Source organism: Lissotriton helveticus, chromosome 3_1 (assembly GCF_964261635.1).
Source record: "Lissotriton helveticus chromosome 3_1, aLisHel1.1, whole genome shotgun sequence".
Taxonomy (NCBI): Eukaryota; Metazoa; Chordata; class Amphibia; order Caudata; family Salamandridae; genus Lissotriton; species Lissotriton helveticus.
This window is the reverse complement of record NC_136061.1, coordinates 2,076,591,993-2,076,614,170: the sequence shown is the minus strand read 5'-3', so window position 1 is coordinate 2,076,614,170 and position 22,178 is coordinate 2,076,591,993. Positions and strand designations below refer to the sequence as shown.

Here is a 22,178-nt window from a genome sequence, read left to right as displayed (position 1 = left end):
TGGCGTTTGGGGGCATAGAAGTTGAGGCGGCTGTTGAGGTATCCTGGGCCTTGGTTGTGTAGGGCTTTGTGTGCGTGGGTGAGGAGACGGAAGGTGATTCTCTTGTTGACCGGGAGCCAGTGCAGGTCTCTCAGGTGTCCGGAGATGTGGCTGCGGCGGGGGATGTCCAGGATGAGTCGTGCTGATGTGTTCTGGATCCGTTGGAGTCTCTTCTGGATTTTGGCGGTGGTTCCAGCGTAGAGGGAGTTGCCGTAGTCCAGACGACTGGTGACGGGGGCCTGGGTGACCGTCTTCCTGGTCTCGGTGGGGATCCACCGGAAGATCTTTCGTAGCATGCGCAGGATGTTGTAGCATGACGAGGAGACGGCGTTGACTTGTCTGGTCATGGAGAGGGAGGAGTCCAGGATGAAGCCCAGGTTGCGTGCGTGGTCTGTCAGTTTTGGTGCGGTGCCCAGGGCGGGGGGCCACCAGGAGTCGTCCCAGGCGGAGGGCGAGGAGCCCAGGATGAGGACTTCCGTCTTGTCTGAGTTCAGTTTCAGGCGGCTGTTCTTCATCCATTCGGCTACCTCTTTCATTCCATCGTGTAGGTTGGCTCTGGCGGTGGCGGGGTCGTTGGTGAGGGAGAAGATCAGCTGGGTGTCGTCGGCGTAGGAGATGATGTTGAGGTTGTGCTGGCGTGCGATGGCTGCGAGGGGGCTCATGTAGACGCTGAAGAGGGTTGGGCTGAGCGAGGAGCCTTGAGGGACGCCGCAGATGACTTCGGTGGCTTCTGATCTGAACGGGGGGAGGCACACTCTCTGTGTTCTTCCGGCGAGGAAGGAGATGATCCACTCCAGTGCCTTCTCCTGGATTCCGACGTTGCTGAGGCGCTGCACTAGGGTGCGGTGGCAGACAGTGTCGAAGGCCGCTGAGAGGTCCAGGAGGATGAGGGCCGCTGTTTCTCAGTTGTCGAGCAGGGCTCGGATGTCATCGGTTGCTGCGATCAGTGCGGTCTCGGTGCTGTGGTTGGCCCGGAAGCCAGACTGCGAGCGGTCTAGGGAGCCGTTCGTCTCGAGGAAGGCGGCCATCTGTTTGTTGACGGTCTTCTCGATGACTTTAGCAGGGAACGGGAGCAGCGAGATGGGGCGGTAGTTTTTGAGGTCGGTGGGGTCGGCCGATGGCTTCTTTAGAAGAGCACTGAGTTCGGCGTGCTTCCAGCTCTCCGGGAAGGTGGCGGTGTCGAAGGAGGTGTTGATGATGTCCCGCAGGTGGGGTGCGATGACAGCGTCGGCCTTGTGACGTGGTGTGGGCAGGGGTCGGTCGGTGATCCGGAGTGGATGGAGTTCATCGTGCGGACGGTGTCTTCGGTGCTGATCGGGGTCCAGGTGCTGTATGCCGGAGGCAGATACAGTGCAGTCTCCGCCGTCGATACGCTGAAGGTCCACCCACTCTAAATGATCTAAATGAGGCAGGTGAACCTTCAGTGTGGCAGCGAGGGTACTCCAATCCTATCTTAAGTGTCTGTGACACTTAACCTCAGCGCACTGTCGCTATGCGCGGTTGTCTTTGAAACACTCCGCTTAAAGTTTTTAACACATATTAACCACAACTTTGTGATTTCAAGTTGTAAAGTTTATCAAATAATAATCAACAAGTAATTATACAGAAATCCTCTGTTACAATATTATGTCATTCAATGCATGATTATACAATAAAATAAAAATTCACATTGTTAAACATTCAAAATTCATTAGCGTAGATGACTTTTCTTTAGCGAGGGTACTCCGTCATCATTATGATGGAGTAACATTGCCACCAAACTAATGTATGGCATACTGAAAACCATAAAGCTGTGCGTCTGTCTCACACACTTCATCATCCACTACATTGCTATGCACTACATCCCAGAACATGATAACTGCCCCTTTGTGATCATTATGCACGACATTGATACACTTCCCACTTAGGATTAAAACAAAGAAAATATCCTCCCAACCACACACCTTACAAGGTGTAGTACGCTTCCTATGTAGGCAAGTGCCTCAGTGCCCCACATAGGGGTAGGAAGCGCTATGTAGATGCTGTAATATAATACAGTACAATACCAGCTCTTTGTCACTCATTCATACACTCATGCATTAATCCACTGACTCATTTTTACATTAAATCTCTGACAACACCAATAAAACACACACAAATTCAACAACATAGGCAAGATACATTAAAAGAATACAAGTAGAAAAATAAGCTGCTGTCTAAACACAGCAGGCATAAGCTTACAATAACAAAACTAAACATAGCAGCAGGTATCTGTTTAGCAAAGGTAACGTCTATTGTTTTAAAGTTCAAGCATGGTGCTACATTTAGAACCAAAATGTTTGCCATCTTGGAATGGCATAACAATGCTCTTTGGATAATCTCCTGTTTTAGAGGCAGTGGCCATGTGGTGCACTGCAGATGAAATGGGCGGCAAGCAAGTGACCCGTTAGCACTGTCTTTAGACCTGTAGTATCCTCTTAAGAAACATTAAAATAGAAAGAGGAGAAGGAATGAAATTAAAGGGGAAATGAGAAAATTCCAAACTAAAGTACTGGCTAACCAGCCCTAACACTGAATTGCACGCATTTTCATGTGGGTGTTCACACGTGATCAGAAAATAAAATCATTCACTGGGCAAGAGAGACAATGACTGATGGCAACTGAACCATTATCTCAGTAAGTTTGCTGTCAAGGAAGCATGGACATCATTTATGGGTCACCAGGGGTCGCAGTTGTGACACCTTGCTCACCCATTACGACCCCTGGAACTGCCTTTGCGACCCCTGGCCTCAGAGCTGGCAAAATCAGTGTCAATAACACAGGGTGACTCTGAAATTCCTATTTTCTGCAGTTTTTCATTATACTAATAATGAAGAATATGTTAATTTTCACTATTATTGTAATGAAAATAGAGCATATTTAGCTGGAACAGGACCTTGGTAACAAAATGCTGGCCATGACACAGCGGAGGATATTATTGACATAAGGAGGTACTCATAGCACATTTTGAAAACACAATTCTGGCACTGGCATATTTTATGTCATTTTGATAAAAAGTTGCAACCCCTAATTTGGACTGCACCCATGACAAAGTGTTGGACCTGGCACAAAGGAGGTTGTTTGTGACAGATGGCAGCCCTTATACCACATTTGTAAAAAATGGAGTCAACTCCTGGGGATCATAAGGCTACATTGGCTTGACACATCATTAATGGATTTGAATGGTTAATGAGTGCTCCCTATAGCATTCTAGCACATTTATGTGAAAATTGTGCTTTAAAAATGAACTATTCCACCCCTTTAACCGCATGCGCGCTAGCGGAATTCTGCTCGGGTGCTGAGATTTTTAAAAACGCATGTTTCATGACGAGCTGGGCTCGTCATGAGCGTGCGAGGAGGCTACCTCATGACGAGCCCAGCTCGTCATGAGCGTCGAAGGGGTTAAAAAAAAAAATTCTCAGGCTGGCTTATTTGCTTCAATGGCTCACTACAAATCAGTGCAAGTATTATGCCCAAGAACTTTCAAAGCTTAATTCTGTACCGTAATATAGGTGGTATCTAAAAAAGACATTTGTCTATGTTATGTTGTTATACTAATCATGCAGTTATGATGTGTTAGAAGGTGGTTCTAACACTCTGAGCCGCCTGGAGTTTTCGCCTTTTGTTGAGCCTTTACTGCGTGTGAGTCTCGTAAGTTGGGACTCACCCACAGCGAACTCATGATGAAAGAGACTGCATGTGGATTTTACTGGTGTCACCCTAGCTTGACTAGGCCGCTGCGCAGCAGCTGGAGTAAGGGGCACCAGGCTGGTTACATGCAAACACATGTGCGCATGCATGTGCACATGTGTACGGGCTGCACACGTGTACGGGTGTGCGCAACCCAGGAGCACCTACAAAGTGAATGGTGTGGCAGGACTTATGCAGAATTGGGTGGTGACATGGAATAGGCTTTATACACTGGGAAGAAACATGCCAGGGAAAGTCAGTGTGTTTTACTGTTTTCACTTCATTATTCTCCTATGGGGATGTGGAGCCCATGTGCTAGTTTCACTTTCCTAAGGCCTACCAATTCCAGACATGCACTAAAGTCCATTGTAACTTGTTTGAGAAGAAGTATTCTGCAGAGTCCAAAGTCATATTTGTACTGCTTTTGGGTCATCCAGAAATGTCATATTTCTCTGAGTCAGCCCATAACTAGGACCTGTCTGGGGGCTGACCCCAGCAGGCTGGATTAATGAACTTCCTTCCAAGAGCAAAGGCCTCCTCTCCAAAGAAGAGAAGATGGGTGGAGCTACAGGCTCATCCATCAGCAGCTGTCACCAGGTGCCAGGCACCAGGCTGCACAAGGGAGAAGGCAGCACAGGGAAAGGGGCTTTCAGAGACCATGTGGCAGGAGACCCCTGGATGACGCCAACTTGAACCTACCCACAGGCCTGGGCAGGAAGGAGGGAGCAGGGGCAGTGAAGTGATGTGTCACTGTTTGATAGGACAAACAGAGACTTCCTGCCAGCCCCATCCCCAAACTTTAAAAAAGTGTTTGCACTGGAAGAGAAGCTCTCTCTGGGGTGTGGTCTGCTGAGGAAGACTGGTGCTGGAGGCTGGTGCAATGGGCAGTTGGAAGGAGGAACCCCCTGACTGTCCCAGGACCCTGAACAGTGCCAGGAGAAGAGGCCAGGACCAGTGCGCAGAGGCAGGGGCCTCTGTGCAGGGAGAAGAGAGGCCCAGGAGGAGAGCCAGGTGAAAGGCTGGCGCAGGGAGCAAGTGAAGGCAGCTTGTTGCTGAATTCACCCTCTGTGAGACCCAGAGGGCAAAGGAGAGTGCTCCCAGTGGCTGGGGAGCACCACCAGGAGCAGGAGGAGGCGAAAATGGTGCAGATCGGTACCCTGGGGGCTGAGATATGCCCCCCAGAAGGTAGGAAACCTTTAACCTCCAAGAAGACCGATGACGAAGTACTTGGTGCTTCACCACCGGTCTTGAATATGCCCCCGGGGTGGGTCAGGTCCCGGGGGCTGTCCCCAACAGAAGCTAAGACGGCGCTCCCCATGAAAATGGTGACCAAAAGGCCCGGGATCCCAACTCCGGGCCCCGCTGTAGGCAGGGGGGGGGGTGCGTCGCACTCCCGGCGAAGATGGATGTCAGTGCTCCGCGTGAAGGTGCCCCCGCGGGGTGCCAGGAACCCACCCTGGCCCCTGCCGTAAACGAAGCCCAGGAGCATCATCACGTTCCTCATGAAGAAGGGGGAGGGGCCCAGGATCCCAACTCCAGGCCCCGTGTGAGGAGCAGGGGGTGGGGAACGCCATCGTGCCCCCCCACAAAGAGGTCTCTAGGGACCTGAGACCCCATCCCCGGGCCCCAAAGCAAAGCCGGGGAGCGTGACGGATTTCCCCCAGGGGGTGCCAGGAACCCACCCTGGCCCCGACAAAGAGGCGAAAGATGGGGAGGGGGAGTGGGCGAGGCCGAGGTGGCCTCCGTGTCTGCCTGCCGGAGCGGGCAGACCAGAATGGATGTGCTGGCTCCCGCAGCTGCACCCGGAGGTGTGGGCCCAGCGGGGAGCCGGTAGGATCAGTCGGGTGTGGGCTCCCGGGCTGCCCTTCAGCCTGGTGATGCGTGAGGGCCTGGGTGGGACCGGGCCTTCCTGAAGCGAGCAGCGGCCGGGTGTGTGCTCCCTGAGTCGACAACCCTTACCTGGGGGTCCGGGTGGAACCGGGCCCCTCGACGAGCCGTAGATTTCCTCACCTGGGGGTACGGGTGGGACCGTGCCCCCAAACAGCTGAGGAGGCGACGAAGCCGCTGGCGGCACAATTACGGTTCTTCCCTATGCAGCGGGGGAGCCGCTAATAGAATATTCACGGGGAAGACGAGGAAGCACCCCATAATGCTCTGCAAGCCCGAACCGGCCTGCAAGGGCAAACAGCGTTTTCTCTGCTTGTGGTGGCCCCAGGAGAATAGGGTCACCACCACATGTGTGACGAGGTGCAGGGGGAACTGCAGGAGAACGCAGCCTCCCCCAGCACGAAGAAGAGGAGTCCCTCCCTAAGTCTCATTTGGACTTGAAAAGAATAACCCCTCAAGGGCTCAGCAGCATTTTGACACCTCATGGGCTGGAACTTTTGTTCTATAGCTGGGGGTGTATTGAGAAGTGCACCAAGGGATGAAGGGCTGAGTTGGGGATGTCTCGAGAAGGGCATCTCCTGGAGGTGAAGAGGTGTAATTGCACCCCTAGTGCATTTACTAATGTTATTTCTTTCAGAGGGACAGAAGGTCACATGTGTAATGTGAAGTACATTTGTAAGGTGATGTCATAAGCAAAGTGAGGTTATGTTGCCAGACATTCCTGCTAGGGTGTCTGGTTGTATATGCTTAATCCTGTGATATCATCTGTGATGCCTTTAGGGGTAGTAATTGCAACACATTCTAATGATCCACAAATGTGATGAGTACTGTCTTTCTAAAGTGATGCTTACATATGTATTCTTGCTGCTGCGCTTAGGTGAAGAACCCAGACTGTTGGCCCTTAAGATGTAGAGTTGTATACTTCATGGTCTGTAGGAAATGCTCAGTCAGGGTTGTGTGTCACCAGGGCAGGTGTGTCTATTTTAAATGCTTGTTGAGGTAATGGGGTAGGTCGCCACTGGGATGATGCCAGTGGGCAGTGCCCTCGCTCCAGGTTATGTTCAACCAACTGCATTTAGGGACAAGATAGGATAGGATAGTATATATGTTTGTAAAGCGCTCGATTGCCATGGCGTCTTGGTGCTGGTGTATGAATAAAGGGAGTATGACCTGTAGTTACAGGTAAGGCTATATGGTAGTAAACAGCCATGTTTTCAGATCTTTCCTAAAAGATGATGTGCATACATGGGAGTGATGGTACTAGACCCCACCCCCGCTGCGGGAGTGGGGTCTAGTATCAATGTCACAAAGTAATTCCAACAGCTTATGTATATTTGTAAATTGGTGCATAGTATTGAGTAGTGTGTATGCTTAATAAATGTACTCTTACTTTTATAAAGCACAGTACAGACTGGACAATCAATTATTAAGTGTTATTGCTGCACACCTGTAATGGTGGTTACTAGCCCAACCCACCTCCCTTGAGTAAGCCTCAGACTGCTCTGAAACACTACCCTCTGAGAGTCAGGCACTGCACTTGGGTGCTTGGTTCCCAGTGAAGGACAAATGTAGTCATGTTATTTGTGCAGGCCTTCCAGATGCTGCCTCGTTTCCCAACATGATGGAACTACAGCAATGGCAATTGTTGTGATGTTAGGGTCATGTGACATGGCTTCCTGGAAAAAACAGGCTCAAGGGTCATTAGATGTAATTTCATGTGATGGCATTAAGGTCAAAGCATATATATGATGTCACTTTTGCTATCTTTTAACATTTTGGTGAATCGCCACCCTTGGATGGAGACAGGGTGTAAATGACACTCATATAGACCACTAGCAGAACAGAGGTGACCCAAAGGTCCTCTATATATCTCTGAATTTTAGTATGTATATGGATATACTTATTATTTATTCATTTTTTATAGGATCCTGGCAAACAGCTAAGTGATTCATAGGGTTTGTCAGTGGCAGTAACCAACACAAAAAATATTCACTACAAAAAAAATCTCGGACACTTCATGTAACAAAATAACTATTTGCAGGTTTTAATATGGAGAAATAACAATCTACCCTTAATTGCATATTGATTTTAGCATATGCTTTTCACAATCAAAATGTCAGGTCTAGTGTGTTTATAATAACTTTTCATAATACATCAGACCCATAGCAACATAAATATTTCTTTCTAGTGAACCAATGAGGCCAGTAGCTGTTATCAATGACTTATCATCATAACCAACTGAGTCCTCCTGTACTGGGTGTAAGCTTTCCCACAAGGCAACCATCAGGCATATAGTCATAGAATGACATTGTTAGAGATGGGGGTCTCTAATTGGCAGAGGTATGTCCCTTTGTCCACGTAGGGACCTTTGCTACTAGTCTGGGTAAGGAGGATACACACTTTAGATATCCCCTCCCCACCCCTATGTAGCTTGGCACAAGCAGACAGGTTCATCCCAAAGGGAATGTGTAAAGTGTTTGTACTCAAAACACACAGTAACACATTGGAAACACCACAAATGGACACCACACCAGTTTAGAAAAACAAGCCTTTACAATGCAATGGTCTCGGCAATAGCAAAGGTAGAGCTATTGGCATAGCTTTTTATTTTTTTTGTTTCCATTAAGAAATGGCCTTGTTATTTACATAGGCAATAGCTTAATCCTTAAATAAATGGCATTGTCATTTACAATGTTAATAGAATTTTAGTTTGCAAATGCAGGACCTATTGCATTTACACCTACTGTTGGAAATGGGATCCCTGGCTGGCCAGGGCTTTCGCCAAAGTCAGTCAGAGACCACCACTCCCAAGTCAGGGCAAGGGAGTTACACGCCAAGATAACCCCTGCTCACCCTCTAGGTAACGTGGCGCGAGCAGCATGGCTAAACTTGGAGGCGATGTAAGTTAAGTATTTGCGCACGCACCCCAGCAACAACATCCAGGACCCACCACAAAGGAAACTCCACGCAAGGTTGTATAAAAATAGCCTTTGTATTACACCAAAACACATTAGATAAAACACACACTTTACAATGTGCCAGAGGCACGGGCAGAATTTACAGGGGATATTTACAAGACAGGGCCACCAGGACCACTGTCAGGAATCAGCACTTTTAGAAGTAACAATACAATACTTGTAGGCCTAGAACTTAGAACATAGCCTATCAGACAGTACCTTCCGTCCTGGTTGCACGGGATAATGCGAGTGACCTCCTTAGTAAACTTGAGCGGGCGGCCCAGCGAAGCGGCACGACTCAGGGGAGAGTGGTGCGGCTCGAGGCTTGAGCGGGCGGCCGGCAAGGTACAAGCGTTTCTCTGGGGCGACCAATGTGTGCGGCTCAGAAGAGGAGGGGAAGGCAGGATGCGGGCGACCCAGCGAAGCGGCGCGGCTCAGGGGAGAGCGGCGCTGCTCGAGGCTTGGACGGGCTGCCGGCACGAGCTGCCGAGGGGAACGAGCGAGGCACACTTCAGCGAGGCCCCAGGGGCCCAGGGAGATCAGACAAGTCCCAGCAATTTGGCAGGGAAGGCACCATAGAGTCCACTGGTCCTGGGACTCTGGTCAGGGGGCGAGCTCAGTATCAAGCCCTTGGAATATCACTTAGAACATAACAGAACATCACTGTAACACAAAATAGGACATAAAGCACACAATCAGTACCCACTGGTAACTGGTAAGTCCCCCCTACGCAATCCTAACCACCCTAGGAACAGGTCACGCAGGGAACCAGGACCTTACTAGCACCACCTGCACTAGCAAGAACAACCACCTCAGTATCACAATACCAGTAGGGGCATAGACCTGGGGACAAAACACATGATGCAGAACCTACATTCAGCGGTGTAAGGAACACATGACGCATCGACACACGTTCAGCGGTGTAAGGAACAGGGCACATAATGTATCAACAACACATTCAGAGGTGCAGAACACAGGGTGCGCAAAACATACTACACATTGTACATTTCCTAACACCCAAAAGCAATAGGACATAGATCATAACAGCATCTAAACCTTTAGCGTAGAACTCACAAAGTCCAGGTTGCGCCACTGCGCCAAGACCTAAACGTAGCAGCTGCCCACTACTTGCTGGGCAGCTGAGGGACAGGACAGGGGGGCCTAAACGCTGCAGCTGGCACTAAGTGCTGCGCAGCTGGGGAAAGGCCAGGGATGAAGGAGTGCGCCTCACTCCTGATCCAAAGTACATGTCCCTAGGAAAAGAAAGACCTACACGGTGCAGCTGCCCACTACTTGCTGGGCAGCTGAAAACAGAATGGCAACAGGGCTCTTACTAGCCCTCTGGAACCAAAACTGCACAAACTGGGAGCCCTCTAGGCTCTGGAAGAAACATAGGTGTACTTTGGAGCCCCCTAGGCCTGGAGATCAGCTCTGCCCCCGGAGCAATCTAGGCTCTGAAACTAATGGGGGCTTCGTTAGAGCCACGGGGCTCTGAAGACTCGAATGGGGCCAAAACAGGTGGGGGCCACTCGGGCTCTAGGCATCACTCTGCCCCTGGCGACAGATATGGCCACATCGTAGGAGCGGCCCGCTATCATGTGGGGCCGCTCGAAGAACAATCAGGACAGCCCCGAGGCCCCTCTCCTTACCGGGCTCCGGGCGTCCATTCTCTCAGTGTCCCCTCTCCGGGGACAGCGCAGGACTTCGCCTCTGGGGCTCCCTCCCTCCTGGGAGCCCCAACACGCAACATCCGGCTCCAGGAGGGGAGGGGGGCATCTTCACCCGGTCCCCCATCTCGGGACCGGGACTTGGAAAGTGGAGCCCTCAAGGCTCTGGGCTCCTCTTCTCCGGCCGGGCGCCCCGGCCAATCACAGCGCGGCGGCGGGCGGGACTTCCTCCGGCAGACCGGAAGTCCCGCCTACAGACAGGCGCGATGCTGCCTGACTTGCTGGTTTTGCCCGCGGCTGCGGCGGTGATTTCTCAGGGCCATAGCGAGGGGTGGGCACCCTCGAAATACAACGTAAATAGCGGGGTGGCACCCGCTAGGGCTCTGATAAGCGGGGTGGCACCCGTGCATGAATATCATGAAAATCGGGCAAAAGTAAAAATAAAGCGCTCCGAGCGCTAGGGAACAACACAGCGCTTTCAAGCGCTATAAGGCAATAAAAGCGCTCCTTGCGCTAGGAGGGGAAAGAAAGGACTTTCAGGCGCTTGGAGGGTAAATACAGCGCTCCCAAGCGCTATGGCAAACAAAGGTCCAGCAAAAAGTCCCTCTGGCATCCAGGAGCTGGGCAGGGCAAAGAAGCCCCACAAGTCCAGGGACAAGCACAGCAGAGAAAAGTCCTCCAGGGCATCAGTAGTCCAGGGGCTGGGCAGGGCTCAGGGAGGCAAGCCTTCCCCTGAGCCCAAGCAGCAGCACGCCCCTGGTAGTTTCAAGTTGGCAAACAAGAAAATTTTCATGGGGTCACAGCCCCTCTTTTATACACCTTTTCCCTTTGTCTTTAGGTGCAGGGTGGGGGCAGAACCAGTCGCAGCTGGTTCTTGAGTACTCTGTTTACCTCAACCACCCTCTCTATTCACTGGCAGGGCTTGGGTCATTAGACACACCACAGGGGGGCGGAGCCAGCATTGTGTGGGGAAAACCCAGCCCATCCAGGACACAGGTACACTCCTCCCACACATCACTCAGGCTAATCTCACACTCACCACCGGGCAGACCCATCCAGACTTCCTGGAGCCTGGCATGCCAGCCAGCTCCAGCCAATCACACTCCAGCACCCTCACTGCACACATATCTCAATGTCCAGAAGTAGCACTTCCCTTCTAGATACATACATGCCCCATACACCATCTCGCAGCATTCACTCTCACGAGTTCACACATACTAAACTCGAGCCTGCACTCCCCACGCATCAGGAACTACCAGGGACCCATACATTCCCCATGCATTCCTATGGGAGGGCAGGCCTATCTCACTCCACGCACTCAGGGAGCGCACGCACTTTACACTGCGCCACAGTGTCAAAGTGCGCAAAGACCAGAAATCACTACACTTCAAGGCAAAAAAAGTTCAGGGGTGAACCTGCCACAAGGCCCAAGTCCAACACAACCCCCTTCCAGCCAAAACGCAGGGTAGGCCAATCACCACCGTGATGGACTTCCCTGCTTGGGGCGATAGAACACGGACGCGGGCCCGCACTGCAGGGACACCCTCCGGTTCTACGCCACGTTGATCCATAAGCCAAGGACATCCTTAAAAAAAAAACAGGCCCAACTAGGCTACCCCACTGGTACTCCTTAGCTGTCCACGGCTAGGACCAGGCCCTAGGCTACCCAGATACCACTGGTCCATGCCAATCCACAGAGCGGGGGGTAGTAACCCCTGGCCTACATAGCCATTCTCCACTCCCTTTCTCAGTGTAGTTCCAAACTACCACTGATCCTTCAACCTAGGGTCCGCACCCTCAGGCTGACCAGAGGTCACGGGCAAGAATGCCCCACCCTACCTCTACTTCTGAAGCACCCTCCAGAACACAACTCTCCCACCAGTTTAGGACCTGACTTCCTCAGCAGCAGTGACCACAGTCAGACCAGCACAAGAACGGTGTAGTAAGGCGTTGCACTTTGCGGGTTGCCAGATGCGGCGCAGGCGGCGGCTCGCGGACCGCGTCGAGACGGGGACGGCGAGCGGCATAGACTGCACGGCCGAAGGCAGACGCGGCTCTGTGCGGTGCCTACAGGACACCAGGCTGGTCATGACAGAGTCACAGCTCCCTTAACTGGTTTACCACCTGGGATTCAAATTCACCGGATGCACAGGGGTCAGACTCCATCTGACCCCCTTCCAGAGTTCTGCACCCTCCCACTGTAGAACAGGGTCCCTCCACTTAAGGTAGGCCCCACCTGCTCTCAGGGTAGTACCACAACACTCAGCCAAGAACCCTAAAAGATCCCTGCTAGGCCTGTACCACCCCTTCGGGGAAACACAGGGTCTCTTCACTTAAGATGAGCCCCACCTGTGTTCACAGGGGTACCCCTAGAAGACAAACCGGCCAGGACACTGGCTACAGTCGCCCTGCCGTCCAGGACAGGCAACCACCTGAACCTGGCTCCCCAACCTAGGGACGCTACCCTTTGGTTAGATGCCTGGCGCACCAGGACTTCTACAAGTTGGAAACAAAAATCTAAGACTTTCTCTCCTCCTTCAGCAGCAAGGCAACCACTGCAGGTCAATACCCCATACAGCTTACCCGGTTCCTTCTCTTCAGGCAGGAGTTCCCTCTTGTAACTTCAGGACACTACATACAGTTGCCCTTACGTCCAGATCCGGAAACACCGGCTACTGGCTCCCCAACCGAGGGACGTACCCTTTGGTCAGATGCCTGGCGCACCAGGACTTCCTTGAGGGTGACACAACTAATGTGTCGTGTACAAGTCTGCCTGACACTCAGGACAGAAGTGGCATCACCATGGTCACTCCCTGGCGACACAACCCTTCTGGTTGGCCCCTGACCCACTGGTTCTTCCACTGGGGAACCTATCCCCCTCGCACCCCTCCATCTGGACTTCTGCACCCTCCCAAATGGAGCGGTACGGCCAGACACCAGAACTACTGGAACCCTGGTTACAGAGGTTCCACGTTCTCCAGATACTCTGGAAGATCCTCCTCAAATGACCTATTGGTACAGCATGGCCCCCGACCTGATGTTCCCTTCAGAAACATTCCAGGCCCTGACACTGGGTTTCGGGCACCTGGAGACATGCAGTCCCACCCACTCCTTCTCCTCTTGAGACAGGACGTGAGCCCCTACACCGAGACCTAGCTGGGCTACACTGAACCTCTTCCACCACGCTGGGCTGGAAGACACCTCAGACACTCCTTTTGGAATCACTCCATCCCCTATGCCTCTCTCCTCCCAGAACATTACCAACTCTAAAATTCTGTCTCTCAACAGACCACAGAAATCAAAAAAGCAGGCTCCACTATCTGCAGACGTTCTTGGGAAAAGTTCAATACACAGGACTTAGGTATCTGAGCAAAACAAGAGTACACAAGCATTCAGCAAGCTCCCCATCCAGAGAACTCACAAACACGTCCAGTGCCACACACCATTCATCCACACACACCCCTCCCCAGACTGGTAAGGCAGTTTCTACCACCCCTGACTTCTCAACCTGACCACACTTGACACAGGTACCATTACTACAGGGCAGGGACGGGGGACACATGCACTGGACACACTTATGCTGCCACCACTGGATCCCACCCTTCTGGTGAATCCAGAAAACACACTGCACTTAGGGGGGTGATCTACCCTCCCGAGCTAGGGACACCTAACTCAAAGTGCACAAGAAACACATTTCCACAGAAATGACATTTTTAGCAAACTCCATACAATAATCCCCAAAATGTTTTTATCTAAAATGCAGAGTTCTGTGGTGCAGCCAGCTGCTACTGTGGTACAATGCAAACACAAATCCTTATCCCACCGCTTGCCGCCAATGTTGGAAATGGGATCCCTGGCTGGCCAGGGCTTTCGCCAAAGTCAGTCAGAGACCACCACTCCCAAGTCTGGGCAAGGGAGTTACACGCCAAGATAACCCCTGCTCACCCTCTAGGTAACGTGGCGCGAGCAGCATGGCTAAACTTGGAGGCGATGCAAGTTAAGTATTTGCGCACGCACCCCAGCAACAACATCCAGGACCCACCACAAAGGAAACTCCACACAAGGTTGTATAAAAATAGCCTTTGTATTACACCAAAACACATTAGATAAAACACACACTTTACAATGTGCCAGAGGCACGGGCAGAATTTACAGGGGATATTTACAAGACAGGGCCACCAGGACCACTGTCAGGAATCAGCACTTTTAGAAGTAACAATACAATACTTGTAGGCCTAGAACTTAGAACATAGCCTATCAGACAGTACCTTCCGTCCTGGTTGCACGGGATAATGCGAGTGACCTCCTTAGTAAACTTGAGCGGGCGGCCCAGCGAAGCGGCACGACTCAGGGGAGAGTGGTGCGGCTCGAGGCTTGAGCGGGCGGCCGGCAAGGTACAAGCATTTCTCTGGGGCGACCAATGTGTGCGGCTCAGAAGAGGAGCGGAAGGCAGGATGCGGGCGACCCAGCGAAGCGGCGCGGCTCAGGGGAGAGCGGCGCTGCTCGAGGCTTGGACGGGCTGCCGGCACGAGCTGCCGAGGGGAACGAGCGAGGCACACTTCAGCGAGGCCCCAGGGGCCCAGGGAGATCAGACAAGTCCCAGCAATTTGGCAGGGAAGGCACCATAGAGTCCACTGGTCCTGGGACTCTGGTCAGGGGGCGAGCTCAGTATCAAGCCCTTGGAATATCACTTAGAACATAACAGAACATCACTGTAACACAAAATAGGACATAAAGCACACAATCAGTACCCACTGGTAACTGGTAAGTCCCCCCTACGCAATCCTAACCACCCTAGGAACAGGTCACGCAGGGAACCAGGACCTTACTAGCACCACCTGCACTAGCAAGAACAACCACCTCAGTATCACAATACCAGTAGGGGCATAGACCTGGGGACAAAACACATGATGCAGAACCTACATTCAGCGGTGTAAGGAACACATGACGCATCGACACACGTTCAGCGGTGTAAGGAACAGGGCACATAATGTATCAACAACACATTCAGAGGTGCAGAACACAGGGTGCGCAAAACATACTACACATTGTACATTTCCTAACACCCAAAAGCAATAGGACATAGATCATAACAGCATCTAAACCTTTAGCGTAGAACTCACAAAGTCCAGGTTGCGCCACTGCGCCAAGACCTAAACGTAGCAGCTGCCCACTACTTGCTGGGCAGCTGAGGGACAGGACAGGGGGGCCTAAACGCTGCAGCTGGCACTAAGTGCTGCGCAGCTGGGGAAAGGCCAGGGATGAAGGAGTGCGCCTCACTCCTGATCCAAAGTACATGTCCCTAGGAAAAGAAAGACCTACACGGTGCAGCTGCCCACTACTTGCTGGGCAGCTGAAAACAGAATGGCAACAGGGCTCTTACTAGCCCTCTGGAACCAAAACTGCACAAACTGGGAGCCCTCTAGGCTCTGGAAGAAACATAGGTGCACTTTGGAGCCCCCTAGGCCTGGAGATCAGCTGTGCCCCCGGAGCAATCTAGGCTCTGAAACTAATGGGGGCTTCGTTGGAGCCACGGGGCTCTGAAGACTCGAATGGGGCCAAAACAGGTGGGGGCCACTCGGGCTCTAGGCATCACTCTGCCCCTGGCGACAGATATGGCCACATCGTAGGAGCAGCCCGCTATCATGTGGGGCCGCTCGAAGAACAATCAGGACAGCCCCGAGGCCCCTCTCCTTACCGGGCTCCGGGCGTCCATTCTCTCAGTGTCCCCTCTCCGGGGACAGCGCAGGACTTCGCCTCTGGGGCTCCCCTCCCTCCTGGGAGCCCCAACACGCAACATCCGGCTCCAGGAGGGGAGGGGGGCATCTTCACCCGGTCCCCCATCTCGGGACCGGGACTTGGAAAGTGGAGCCCTCAAGGCTCTGGGCTCCTCTTCTCCAGCCGGGCGCCCCGGCCAATCACAGCGCGGCGGCGGGCGGGACTTCCTCCGGCAGACCGGAAGTCCCGCCTACAGTCAGGCGCGATGCTGCCTGACTTCCTGGTTTTGCCCGCCGCTGCGGCGGTGATTTCTCAGGGCCATAGCGAGGGGTGGGCACCCTCGAAATACAACGTAAATAGCGGGGTGGCACCCGCTAGGGCTCTGATAAGCGGGGTGGCACCCGTGCATGAATATCATGAAAATCGGGCAAAAGTAAAAATAAAGCGCTCCGAGCGCTAGGGAACAACACAGCGCTTTCAAGCGCTATAAGGCAATAAAAGTGCTCCTTGCGCTAGGAGGGGAAAGAAAGGACTTTCAGGCGCTTGGAGGGTAAATACAGCGCTCCCAAGCGCTATGGCAAACAAAGGTCCAGCAAAAAGTCCCTCTGGCATCCAGGAGCTGGGCAGGGCAAAGAAGCCCCACAAGTCCAGGGACAAGCACAGCAGAGAAAAGTCCTCCAGGGCATCAGTAGTCCAGGGGCTGGGCAGGGCTCAGGGAGGCAAGCCTTCCCCTGAGCCCAAGCAGCAGCACGCCCCTGGTAGTTTCAAGTTGGCAAACAAGAACATTTTCATGGGGTCACAGCCCCTCTTTTATACACCTTTTCCCTTTGTCTTTAGGTGCAGGGTGGGGGCAGAACCAGTCGCAGCTGGTTCTTGAGTACTCTGTTTACCTCAACCACCCTCTCTATTCACTGGCAGGGCTTGGGTCATTAGACACACCACAGGGGGGCGGAGCCAGCATTGTGTGGGGAAAACCCAGCCCATCCAGGACACAGGTACACTCCTCCCACACATCACTCAGGCTAATCTCACACTCACCACCGGGCAGACCCATCCAGACTTCCTGGAGCCTGGCATGCCAGCCAGCTCCAGCCAATCACACTCCAGCACCCTCACTGCACACATATCTCAATGTCCAGAAGTAGCACTTCCCTTCTAGATACATACATGCCCCATACACCATCTCGCAGCATTCACTCTCACGAGTTCACACATACTAAACTCGAGCCTGCACTCCCCACGCATCAGGAACTACCAGGGACCCATACATTCCCCATGCATTCCTATGGGAGGGCAGGCCTATCTCACTCCACGCACTCAGGGAGCGCACGCACTTTACACTGCGCCACAGTGTCAAAGTGCGCAAAGACCAGAAATCACTACACTTCAAGGCAAAAAAAGTTCAGGGGTGAACCTGCCACAAGGCCCAAGTCCAACACCTACACAGAGCCACCCACACAAAGTTAGTCACACAAAGTTATTTACACAGTCATTGTAAAAGAGCTACCTGCACAGACTCGCTCTTACAGAGATAGAGCGCCGCCAAACACAGGCCTGCTAACGCGTTCAGCATACGCTGCACAACCTGAAAATGAGCACCAGTGCCGAGCCTGCTAAATATAGCAGTTTCGAGAACCTTTTGCGCTATCACCTATGGGCAGAGTGACTATAGCTAAAATGTTAGTATTGCCTAGATTGCTTAATCACTTCTCAGCACTACCCATCCTATTACCCAGAAGTTTCTTCAAAGACCTGAACACTAATACTCTCTGACCTCCTCTGAGGGTCGGAAAGGAAAAGCATAGTGCCCCATCAATTGTACGCCTTTGAACAGGGAGGAGGGGAGTGCGGAGGGAGCCCCTGATTAGGAGCCCTCTAATATGCAGCAGCACAACTGCAATGGGCGTCAGAGTGGCGGACACATTGATGTCCTCTTTCTATGATTAAGGCTACCAAGCGGACAGATGGACCCACTCCACTGTCAGACTCAAGCACTTTGACTTTCTTGGTGACTGCAACAGATAGAGACTTGACAAGGTGCTGTTGCTGCATGTAGTAATGTGCCCCCCTCTATCCTTTCAGTAATGAATCATCTTTTTTGACCTGAAACTTTGGACAATGAACAGAAGCTCTCATTGTGGTCCCTAAGCAGACAGTGGTTACAGACACAATTCTGTTCCAAACATATAAATACACAGCTGCATGAAGGCAAAGTTTAAATGGTGTTTTCACCATACCCTCCACCACATACGAGTCATTCATGTATATATCCTGGCCACAGGATCATCAGGGAGTTAGGCTGTGAAAGTATGATATTATAGGGATCTCATTTCAAAAGTTTGATATTTTGTATCTGTCGGTGGCAAGAGCTTTTTGCCGTAGCGCAGCGGTCACACAGCTGAAGATGCACATCCCAACATGAAACAAAAATTCTTTCTTAGAAGAAAAACAACTTCCAGCATCCAATCCCAATGCTGAGTGTGCACAGAATGTGATAAACAGCGGCACATGCTCCGAACATACGATTCAAATCAAACAGAAATTCCCGTTTCCTATATTATGAAAAGGAGATAGGCAAGTCTTTGTATTGTCCCTTCTGAAAAAATGGGGAATTCAGGACAGTGACAGATAAAAGGGCTTTCGATTTCTGAATAAAACAATAGGGTTGGGCAAGACAGCAATTAAAGCAATGTACACAAGCTAGAATGACTAGTAAAGCCAAACAATGGCGTAGGACTACACATACAATCATGTCCTGCGCACAGAACAACAAGCTCAGTTATGCACTGTGGCAGGGCTACAAGTAAAGCCATGCAAGGGATGCAACAAATAAATCCATACACAGGGACTACAGGAGTAGTCACACATTGGGCAGACTTTAAAGTAATGCCACGTCAAGAAGCAGTACTACCAGAAAAGTGGTAGACTTGGGCAGGAGTATAATTCAAGCAATGCACCTGGACTGACTGACTGACATAAGCAACAAGCATTGTCAAAGCCACTAGGTCTGGCTTAAGAGAGCTACTGGCTTTGGAAATGTTTGTTAACCATGCTGTATAGCAGCGAAGCTACAGTGCAGCATGTCTAAAAGTAATAAAAATAAAAGCGCTATGATGCAGCCAGTACCAATGCTTTTTCCCCCAAAAGTGCTTTAGCACTGGCCATGCCATAGCACTTTTTATTTTTAGGTGTGTGCTCCTGAAGCAACATGGGGGATGGAGGACGTCAGAGAAGGATGCAGAGAGCAAGGAGAATAGGCGAGAGGGGATGGGTGAGCACACGGACAACGTATGGTGGGCAAGAATGGCTGGGGGCAAGCACATGGACAACGGAGGGTGAGCTGGTGGGGCTAGGGCCAAGCACATGGACAAATTCAATTTTTTGGCAGGGGCAAAGCACACAGACAACGGAGTGTGGGCAGGAGGGCCCGGGGGGGGCAAACACAAAGACAATACGATACAATTTTGCGAGGGAGGGGCAGGTGTAGCCACGAGAACAAAGGAGAGTGGGCGGAGGGACTGGAGGCAATTGAGGGGAGAGACGGGACAACAAGAGGAGGGGAGGAGGTGGGTTCAGCTGGGACGAGAGCATGGTGGGTCGCAGCGGGGTGGGCGTCGCGCTTCTGGTTGGGTAAAAAATGTGCAACTGTTTACTTGTTTTCACAATTTCACTGTTTTAATAGGTAATACAAAGTATTAAAAAATGCCACTCCATTTTTTTTATTGAAAAAGTTGGTAAATGTTTTTATACAACTGGAAATACGTCGATCTCAATAAACGAACAGTATAATCCACTGAATGTCAACCAAAAAAAATCAATTTTAAAAATGCAACAGTTATAGAAAAGCAGACAGGCTCCCAATTCTAGCACTGTAAACAGTTAAGCGAATACCAGTGGGACGGAGAAAAAATGGGACCATACACGGAGAGTATAAATAAAGCCTTCTGTACCGAGGCCAAAGCAGTGGTTTCAAGAGAACTGGTTGAGCTTTCAGTATGTCACTTTCGATACCAAATGGAGTGTTTTTGCTCTCGTGTACTCCAAAGGATCCGACGCCATTCACAGGTAAATAGTTAGCACTACTCTCCTCCACATCAATCGTAAGAAAATTTAAAGTCGCCCTCAAACATTTTATACAAATCACTGAAGGTCTCATACCTTCCGTTTGGTTTCACATCGCAAAGTTTTAACCTTTACTCATACGGCATCAGTAAGTGCCAGGACTAAAGGGACCAGACAAACCTAGTTAATTGATCAAACACCCAAATAACACTGGTGCTTGGAGCACCGTCCAAAGAAATCGCTCCCCAACAGCCTTAAGACCTGCAAGACAGTTTGTCTTCAGGACCAAGCACCGTGCCACGCCCCTACTGTACAGCTTTGACTTAAAAAGAGTTGCGCCCCATCATTAAGTTGAGCGCTCTAAAGTTCAAACAGCTGAACTCGCACAGGACTGCTTACGCCCTTCGACTTGTGTTTTCTGTTCGTCTTTAGCGCGTTGGCCTCTGCCCCTCCATGGTGTGATCTTCGCTAAATAACCGCAGCTCTCCCTACAATCAAGACGACTAACCTATAGTCTTTGCAGTGGTTGGAATCCATGAGCGTTATGCATCTGCTCATTCTACGGGTAACCCTTCACCACCCGGCAATGGCGTACAGGGAAGCCGGGACGCTCTACATCAAACAGCGACCCGCAATCCTAACATGCGTCCGGCTACTCTTCCTCTTAACAGTTAGCTATCCAACAAAACAATGACACCTCTACTCCTAATCCTTTACTCCACACCTTGAGTCAATGTGGCTCAGATACTCCCTCAACATTTGCCTACAGTTTACTGCTCTTGTTGCCTTGTGTTCATCCGACTCACTTTTCAGGCGCCCATTTCTGATGAACACCCTCAATAACCATAAACTTTAATGGTCTACGATCGTTATGCTGCGACTATCCCCTGTACTCCCTAACCTTCATTAGTTTCCATTTCTTACTCTGCGCTCTTTTAGTTCAGAACTCCCAACATAGCTTCCGAGTCTGACCTCATCTTACCTACTCGTAGACCTCTGGGTCATATCCGTGTAGCACTGATAAACAATTACGTTTCCTACTTTATTAGGGACAGTCTCGCACATGCGAATCCAGACCCTCACTCCTATAACATCTAAATGTTATGGGGGGTCCTCAATCAACTCAGAGCCTACAAAGCACCGTTGTCTCCGATGAGCTGGGGTGTGCCCACCCAGTACTGTCTGTGCACAAGTATACCCCCAGTACTCGATGAAGTTGGCTCATAAGTTCGCATTAAAGTCTTGACTTGGCGTAAGTACTCTCGAGCCGTGGGTGTGTCCCGCCCCCTTGTCCCCTGACCCAGGTAACCCCCCAAAAGAGCCCGCTGTAGCCTCACCCTTAATGACGTTGCTGTAGATAATCGCCCTGAACTCCTCCTTTGCCCGTATGTCAAAATCCTGCCCATGAATAATGCGCATTTGCTTGAGGAAGGTGGATTTGCCGCTTTCGCCCGCACCCAACAGCAGGATCTTCACAAGCCGCTTGACATGGGTCTTCTCCCGTGAAAGGCTCTTATTGATCTCCCGCGACTTTCGCTGCTGCTCGGCTTCGCGGGTCTTAAGCACACAGTGTGGAAAGCAGACGGAGAGCACAGAACGGGTGGGCAGGAAGTCCGCCATCTTTGCAGAGCTTCATGCGAGGAGAGCTGCGGCGGAGGGAGGGGAGGGGAGGGGGGGAGGCGAGAGCGCGACGGAGGAGGGAAGGGTTGCGAGGCTGAAGGCAGAGCACGACGGAGGAGAGCTGCGGCGGAGGGAGGGGGGGACACACACACACAGGGATGGCATGCTAAGACGATCTACCCCGGCGAAGCCAAGGAGAAGCAGCCGAGGCGCTCAAATACACGGAGAGCGGGAGGGGGGCGGGAAACAGACAGGGGGAAGAAGGCACAAACAGACACTGACAGCAAAAATACACGGAGAGCGGGAGGGGGGCGGGAAACAGACAAGGGGAAGAAGGCACAGAGGGAAACAAACACGGGCTTACCTTCACTGCGAAGGTTAGAAAATGGCGGACACAAGCTTCTGTTTTTTTTCGGATTTGGGGGCGTATTCGGTGCTCAAAAGTAGGCGTGGCCAAAAAGTGGAAAGAAGAACACCGAACACACCTCCAAATCCAAAAAAGACGGAGCCTATTTGGAGT

At 51.5% G+C, this 22,178-nt stretch overlaps 1 protein-coding gene across 1 annotated transcript in view; it reads right to left on the bottom strand.

Annotated features, from left to right (window-relative positions):
* Window positions 1-21,658, bottom strand: part of LOC144824359 (uncharacterized) — a 73,260-nt gene extending 51,602 nt beyond the window's left edge. The window contains exon 1 of the mRNA XM_078683472.1: window positions 21,376-21,658. Within this exon, the coding sequence (XP_078539598.1) occupies window positions 21,376-21,658 (283 nt within the window). The remainder of the gene's footprint in view (window positions 1-21,375) is intronic.
* Window positions 21,659-22,178: the final 520 nt, after the last annotated feature.